An 8,639-nucleotide genomic window follows, 5' to 3' on the forward strand; every position below is an offset into this window, starting at 1 on the left:
TGCCATTGTAGTTTCGTGAGTGATGCCAACAGGAGCTATCCATTAAAGCCTCGTGAATCCCACAGAAGGCGTGCCATTGGGGAAAATCCCCACCCTGACACGTGCATTCTTGTGGCGATTTCGGCTGGTGGCCTTGTTGCTCACAAGATGAAGAGCATGGGTTCGGTTACCACATCGACCGAATTCATGAGCTTTGTGCAAATGGTGCTTAAGAAGTATGATTCTGAAGCAACCATGTTCTATGGCTTCGACAGTGCACCTGCCGAGATAGCCAATGCTATCAAGGATCAGGTTGCAAGTCGTGGCCATGGACACAAAGCTTTCTTCCTTCGTCGTAGTTCACTTGGGAATCCAGTTACATGCTTATTCCATGATGTTCTACAGACCATGAGTCGAAAGCGATTGGATAGGTCACGCAATGAAGGTGTGGACATGCGTTTTGAAAGTGCTCTTAGCAGAGTTACTTCAAGCATGTGTTCATTGTACATCCGCCAATCATTCCCCGCTGACGAATAAATCCTCATCCATCCCACTCCTTTCCTTTCTACGCTCTTTTTTGTATGCCCTGCCACTCCTTTTCTTTGTATGCTCTTTACTCTTTTTTTTTGCTTGTATGCCTTATCTTTGTATGCCCTTATTTTTAATCATTTCATATACCCATGCTTTCCATAACTTGTATCAATATATATGCTTTCATGTCTTTATGTATCAAAACTATTCATCATTCACACCTTTAGCTGTAGGCGGGTATTCCATACTCATATGTAAGTTCGCCAACGCTGTGTACATGCATGTGCGATATGGTTTGGTTATCTGCGTATTGTATCGGCCAACAACAACAGTGCTTTTGAAAAGAGAAAGGATGTCGCTGTCAATGACCAACTACATGTGTTGACAAACGTGATGCTGCTCCATGCAGTTTATCTCTAGCCAACGTTGCTGATGTCTTGTCGATTGACCTACACTGTTGTATGAAGCTGTGTAGGCTTTGGGTGGTGACATGTCATGCCGAATTAACCTTGGAATCCCGACAGCCCTCGACACTGAAAATCCTTCAAGTTGCGCTTTTTCATGGACACCTCTTTGCTCGTACTCTCCTCATTGCTTCTCCAACAATCTGAACCACTCTACAATCTGCTGAGCACCTTCCAATTCGACGCATGTTGTGTTCACCAAGTCATCGGGTCAATCGGTTCCACATTGCTGGCAGTAAACACTAGTTGGCATGGGTGCAGGTAACGTTATCACCTTTCACAGTAAGCCCAGCTTTTTTATAGACTCCAACAACACACCTCATGCTTCGATCCTTGGAGCCGATACGAGATACCATACAGCAGAGATAATGATTCACACGATATATAATGAGAATGAAGGTACGTTTTCACTTTGACATACACGGATGATTATCAAGACACCCTTCAACAAATCCAATTAAGGCACACGAGTACAACAAATACAACGACAAGGGAAAGGGTTATTGTCAGCTACTTTATCCATCCATCATTGGCGTTGACGTCGCGCATTGACTGGGATACATGCATTATTGTTGTAGTATTCGATCCATTCTTGAAGTTGGCCATAAAGCTACTTGTTGATGTTATCATTTCCAACCTTCGTTTGAAAGAGACGCTGGAATTTGGTCAAGGCAGTGATACGGGAGATGATGATGGGGGTGGAGATGATATGGAGGTGAGCATGCTTGTGATCGACGTGTTGGTGAGGTAAACAAAGATGAAAATAGCAGTAAAAGCAAAGGAACAAAAAATAAGAAGTCTCTTTGAGATTGATGTTTATTCTGAAGACGATGCTCCAGTGCTTTTATATCTTAATTCTAATATCGTGGGTGTAGTATGCTGGTAGAGAAGGATGAAGAAAGGATGAGTGTGGTGATGCATGTAAATGTGGTCGTATTGGATCATGCGTACGTATGGTGGAAAGTGGGTGAGATGTAAAGATCCGCATGTGCTTGCATTGTTATGATGGATAATGTTTAACCGATAATCTCAATGTCACTTGATATACGTGTGCACCACAGTTGGAGCTGTTGGCGTGCGTTTATGGATGGTGAGAATCCTTGCGTGAAGCTGGCGATTGTGTACTATGTTAAAAGCTGAAAGATCGGTACATGAGCACACCCAGATACTAGGAATTGTGGGTCCATTATGTGTTTATTCATTTGACCAAAAAAAAGACAAGAAACCAATTACACGTTCCTAATGAAGATAATAGCATAGCTTTAGCTCTGCATCGTCAAACCACCCTATTGCTTCCCTATCCTTACCTACTTGGATTCCTTTGCACATTTATCTTTCAGAGCTTGCAATTCTTTTTCCTTTTCATCAATTATATCTGCTAGCTTTTGAAGGTAGAGCTCACCACCAGCAGCACACACGCTTTCAGGATAAATTTTGGTCAAGCGACCTGTAACGAACAACACCAGTTTCAATATCGGCGAATCACAGTTGTTGACGATGAAGTCCATAGCATGTTTCAGTAACACCGCTACATCGGTGTCCTCATCGAGATCGCCAGGAAGGGCACGAACAAGGACAGCCACCAATTGGTCAGGAGTAGCTTTGTCGTGTATATGGATCGGTTAAGGTACACATCATGTATTCATTATCATCATTTTTATCATTGTATATACAAAAGACAAGCACATAAGCATACAAGAGATGATACACAAGCGTGGATCATCATATACAACTCAGTCCGTTACTCATTTACGATATAGCTTGTTATTGGTAGAAAAGCTTTACTCTTTAGCATCCGCCTAGTTATAGTATTCAGAGGTAGATCGATAGAAAGAGGTCTCTTTTCCCGGACACACACTTTCAGAGTAAACAGCAATCTCACAGACTTTGTTTGTCATTCGTTTATTATCATCTACACACACACACACACACACATACACATACATCTCAAGCTTCACTATACAGAAACATTGTTAGGTTTTCAGGTGCAATGATTACATAAAAGAAGACCTTACACAATGGATTGTGGGATTGGGAGTGACATTTTTTAAAGTCGGGCACCTATTTGCACCCTGTATTTATACTCTTGGTGGGTAATGTGAGCGGTGATACTTCTCCGTATACGGATGCTCATTCCTTCCCGAAGACGACCCATGTTTGTGGCATCACATACAGGGATTGCGATCTTGGTCAAGTTTGTGGGTCCTGCAAGTTGTATAAACAAACACAGATGTGGGTGAATTGGGGCCATGCACTGTAGGAATGACTTTTTCTAATTGACTCCGGCACAATACAGAATGGCTTTAGATACCTAAATAACTCCAAAATCGAGAGGATTTTGTAGTAATCTGGGAATGATCATTCCAGGATGTCTCTGACGGATACCAGATGGGCTCCATTTTGGCACTAGCCATCTTCAATAGCGCTGCAAGATAGCTACGAATGTATGTCGTTTTATCTCCAATTGGGCACGAGTGATCTATTGCTGCAGCAAATTGTGTGCTCATAATGGCCATTTTTGACTAGAATGTTCATGATCATGATACTTCGAATCCATTTACAACTTGAGAGCTGGCTGTTTTAAGATACACAACATCATCAAATAGATTTATTTTGATCTTTCATCACATTCGTGTCACGCTATCATTCAAGTTTCAAGTCTATTTGTTTGTTGTTTGTTTTCTTCTCGATTTTGGTTTTGGTTTAGCCACCTTCTGAACCTTGGAGGCCTTGTTGCTTCTTGTGGTATCCACTACGATTGACAGCATTAGTGAGCTGTTGATGAAGAGGAATAAAATCATAACCTACCATTGTCAAATGAACGCGGGCCTCTCTTCTTGCTTGATCCTCGACGTGGTTTAGATACTTCCATCACATCCCTATATCATCGAAAAATTTGAATAAAGATCTTGTTACATCATTCACCTGGTTCTAGCACTTACTCTTCCTCGACAGGGTGATCTTGATCACGTCTTGGTACTTTTGATGAGGTTTTATCTAAACAATCCATGTATGAGCGGATATCCATCAACGTCGATATCAAGGCTTACCAGTACCAGTGCATGATCCCGTCTCGTCAGATTCCTCGGAAGAGGTGTCACTATCGTCACCTTTGATATCATCAGTACAAGTAATGAAGAAATAGAGTACTTTCAACATCGGAAGACGATGTGCAAACATTGCACGGTTCGGCCGCAGCATCACTTTGACAATCGTCATCTGTGGAGGTTGCAATTAGCATAGTGATATGGAGCAAATTATTGATAGACTTATACGTACCATCAGATGAAGATGCCTTAGTAGTATTGGTACTTGTCCAGAACTTCGCAATCATCAAACGCGCTCCCCAGTGGGCAATACAACTTCCGAGCGGAAGGAATAAAGCAGCGCGTTCTTCCAAGAGCAAAATAGCCGCCCATTGCGCTCTCTTTGGGAGAGAACCCCAAGACACGTCGTTCGAGATATCGAAGGTAGCGCAAATGTCACCTTGAACACCTGAAATCAAGCTGCCTTTGGCATTGTTGCATGCATTCACCAAGTCTTGCTTGCCGAGCACCATATCCAACTGAGTACGTGCTACGTGGTCAACTAGCCATTCCATCAATTTCCAGCTGAATTGGGCTTTGCGTTGAGATCCGTTAAGTTCAACCTCACTTTGGCGAGGATGTGGGACGATGCGATGGGGTCTCAGCAAATCCGAAAAGAGGGACACAGAGGTGCGTTGTGAGTTTACCGGCAGCTCTCCTGCCTGTGGGGCACTAGGTTCGCGGTCTACCAGTATCTTCAAAGTGTCCTGGATTTCCTTCAGTTGGCGGCGAATGTATTGGATCTCTTGAGCAGTTGTAACACTAGTGCTTGATTGAACGCTTGATGGTATGGAAAAAGAATCACTTGGAGAAGAATAAACAGGAAAGCTATTGCCTTCATCGCTCATAATACTGGAACTTGATTGGGATGCATCTTGTCGGGTTAAAAGGCGATACGGATAATGTGCCATTATTGCTCAAAGAAAAACGAGAGAAAGAAGAGCGAAGTAATGCTTACTCGCAGTTGGCGTTTAAAATGTTCCCACAATCAAAGATGTACTGAATTGCTTCATGAGTGTTTATTCACTGCCACTTGCGCTTGGCGTTTGGGCGTTAACAATTATACGGGTGTCCTTCCTCTTAAAGCATATTGAGTGACCCCACCTCAGCTTCGTGCGCCGTATTGTATGACCAATAAACATACGAACGCTCTATAGTTGTTTCAATCCTACCACAGATACAAGCAATGCTAGATACATCGACAACCATCATCCGATCTGCTTTTCGTAATATGGGCCATACATGATTGCAATCGTCATAGACCTCCTTCATTCTCATAAGTGCAAGTAGCCGAGGTTTTGAACCAATGTAATGGCGGAAATAGCATAGCACTTCTCCGAAAAAAGCTCTGCGTTCTAGTTTGACTGGTCGCCGAGGTGGGTTGGTGTCAACAGTAAGTAGGATCTTGACAAAAAAACTTTCTCTTTTGGTAGCGTAACTTGATGGCCTTGTACGTTTTTTCGACTTTGTGGGGAAAGATGAACAATCATATACAGAGCCATCAGGTGTCCATAGATGACTCGCAAGTTCAACCCTTTTTTCGTTGCTGACAATGACACTTTGCTTTTCAAATGTGCTATAGTACTTCTCCAAGTACTTCTTAACGTCCACGCCAACAGCAGCAGAAAACTGCCCAATAGTCATTTGGCGGATCGGGCCCCACAATTCCTCACTATCATCGCTACCCAAAGTCAAAACTTGATGTCTTTGGCAGTCTTCATCAACATCATCTTGCATGTCCTTGCGTAATTTTATCAGCCGATCCAAACGATGCCTCGCTGCAAATTGTTTCATAAGGTTGGCAGCGTTCTTGCCTGGCTCCTTCTTCGATTTGATGTTTTTTTTGTACTCGCCAATGACTCTTTCATTTGCGAAAGCGCTGTAAGAGTGCATTGGGCCTAGCTTTCGCATAATGTCGGGAACATGCTTCAATAAATGTAGGTTTACCGTAAATACGGTTTCTTCGATAACTTTATCATCCATTGACAAAGACACCAAGAAGCCATTCCACTTATCAATACATTCTCCTAGAGTTTCGATATCTTCTGAATCAACTTGCGGCTGGCACATAATATTGCACGCTTGAGAAATGTTAGATAGGGCTGCTTGACAAGAAGTGTCGGTATAGTCGTCGAAAAAGATTGTTGGGATAATAAAACGCATGAAATGGATCCAATCGACTGCTCGGTAAAACGCATGATCGCCAATTGATTTGATGCTGCCGGAGTAAGTAGAAGGGATAAAGCGATGTGATGTTTGGATGCTTTGATCAACACAAGTGAATTCGGATGGTGCCAACTTGAAGGGGTTGTGCTTAGAATTGGATCGTCTCCCTTCAACCTTTACATCGTAATAGCCCTCGAAGATTCGGACCAATTGTTTTCCAATATTGGCTACAAGATGCATGACATCAATTGGAAAAAAAGACACCACTAAAGAAGGGTAGTTTGGCAAATGGTGTTGGTTGCTGAAGTCCATGATCTTTATCGCCTGTAGCAAAATCAGTTATCGTACGATATCGTGCTCTCAAAGGCTTTCGCTTTCCATTTGCTAGTGGTTCATCCCGTGAAACAGGCGGATAAGTATACCGATGTTTCAGGTATTTTGCAGCATAAACGCAAAGGCGACAACCGTATTCATGAGTATGCAATGCATGGCCTGATACCTTGCTTTGCGCTGGGATGTCGCCACCAACAAACAACAAATGTGCTCTTGCAAACAATGATGCACCTTCTTGGCAAAGGACTCTGATACCTCGATTGTCCAAAGTTGCTAATTCATCCATCACGGGCTTTAGAAAAGAGAAGAGATCTTTAGGTTGAAATGGACCAGGTATAATGCATGGCTGTAGCATGAACTTGCTCTCGGTACGTATGCTTCGTGGAAGATTCAATACAACAATATTGACCATGGTAAGCGACGAATGGCCTTTCTTAAACACTTCAAAGCCATCAGTGAACATGCCGAGCATAAGAGGCTTGCATTCCGGATCATCATAGGACTTGACGATATCACGAACAATAGCGCCATCGAATACATCCTCCATACAATCTTCTTCGTCGGCTTCATTGCCATCCGTTGCCCTTGGGAATTCGAGAATCTCTCTCACTTCCGGATCATATAACAATAATGCCAGCTGTTCCGAAATCGATAGGTATGTAACTTGCTGCACTGGTTGACCATCAATCCAACGAGGAACACCGTTCTTGTCACATAAGGTGCATTCTGTTGTATCATCGCCTGGACCATACAACTTGCAACCATTACGACATGCATCGAAATCAACGGACTTTACTGGATAGCTATTGCTTGGGAGCTTCTGGTTCAAATACGTCGACATTAAAGGGGGCGCATTTGGGGCATGTTGTTGCATGTATCCGTTAAGCATCTTCACCACCTCGTCGAAAGCATCTCTGGATAAACCTCGCCGTGTCAAGAGAGCATGTAATTGCAAACTGAATTTGGCACTGTCATCGATATGTGTGTTGCCGCCAAAGTCGATAACAACGGGTTGTTGATTATCGTTTACATCTTGGTGCATGGATGCTGATTCTATTTCCATATCACAAGCATCAACGCTGTAGCTTCTTGTATCATCACTGGCTTCGGTGGCATGATATGGAAGATTCCGATCCATGTCGGTTGTATTCGAATTTTGCTGTCCCTAGTAACATTGCGGCGTCAAATGTCAACTGCTTGAAGTGCGATAAATGTTCGTTGAAACTATACCTGGGTAGAATTCGATACCCTTCCACATAGGGCTGCAGGTGTTTGCAAAAATCCAGAGTCAAATGGGGTGGGTAGCTCAGCTGTCTAAAGAAACCAAACATTACGGAGTTAAGCTACATGTTGTTGTACGTCATATGAGGAAGGGATTACCTGTAGCAAATCCAAAACTCGAGATTTGGGTACGTGTAATTTGACAGGACGATGGGCGGGACGACGTCGCTTTGAACATCGATGTACATGTTTATCGAGACTGAACCTCTCTTTCCATCGCTTGCAAAGAGGGCATTGGACGTTTTTCGTTTTATGGCTAGCCATTGTCAAGGGAAACTCGCAAAAAATATAGTTGCAGTAAGAAAGGATTACTTATTCAATCGTGCCATTCGACGAGAACACTAATCGTATTGTTTATTTAGGTTAAAAAACGCCATGTAGTTAACAAGGTGATGCGCAGAGCCCTCGAGGAATCGTGATAGCTGTAGTGTATGCACACCACAGCTATGCAGGTATCGTGTGATGTAACACAAGCAATGTCCACTGTTGTGCATTCTTTCTTGTTTTATCCCCAATACACAATCAAGCTGATTCAGAGCCATTTAGATATCTTGTTTAGTTATTTAATGATAAACTTTAGCTGAATGATGAACGAAAAGCCATTTAGTAGCCATACAGAGCTGTTCCAGTAAATTGTAGTTGTTTTGGGATGAAATGGAGCTAATCAGAGAAGGTTTTCCTACAGTGATGAAATGTTGCACGCTACGATGTGTTGAAACACTCATCGCATGTGAGCTCTTTTGCTAAACTGCCACTGAATGCGTACACAAAGTTGACTTGTGGAAGGGGACACTGTTGG

At 42.9% G+C, this 8,639-nt stretch overlaps 3 protein-coding genes across 3 annotated transcripts; 1 reads left to right on the plus strand and 2 right to left on the minus strand.

Annotated features, from left to right (window-relative positions):
- Positions 1–516, plus strand: O0I10_013020 (uncharacterized protein; the record flags this gene model as incomplete). The annotated part of the gene is made up of 1 exon (XM_058492886.1): positions 1–516. A coding segment is annotated over one exon (516 nt), but the record flags the coding sequence as incomplete, so codon positions are not given.
- A 3,161-nt stretch (positions 517–3,677) lies between these two features.
- Positions 3,678–4,971, minus strand: O0I10_013021 (uncharacterized protein; the record flags this gene model as incomplete). The annotated part of the gene is made up of 5 exons (XM_058492887.1): positions 3,678–3,726; positions 3,779–3,853; positions 3,917–3,971; positions 4,025–4,177; positions 4,254–4,971. 5 exons carry the CDS (start codon positions 4,969–4,971, stop codon positions 3,678–3,680), a joined length of 1,050 nt encoding a protein of 349 aa, XP_058336347.1.
- Positions 4,972–5,140: 169 nt separating this feature from the next.
- Positions 5,141–6,130, minus strand: O0I10_013022 (uncharacterized protein; the record flags this gene model as incomplete). The annotated part of the gene is made up of 1 exon (XM_058492888.1): positions 5,141–6,130. The coding sequence occupies one exon, from the start codon at positions 6,128–6,130 to the stop codon at positions 5,141–5,143; it is 990 nt and encodes a 329-aa protein (XP_058336348.1).
- Between the last annotated feature and the right edge of the window lie 2,509 nt (positions 6,131–8,639).

This window comes from Lichtheimia ornata, assembly GCF_029851405.1.
Source record: "Lichtheimia ornata isolate CBS 291.66 chromosome Unknown scaffold00205, whole genome shotgun sequence".
NCBI lineage: Eukaryota > Fungi > Mucoromycota > Mucoromycetes > Mucorales > Lichtheimiaceae > Lichtheimia > Lichtheimia ornata.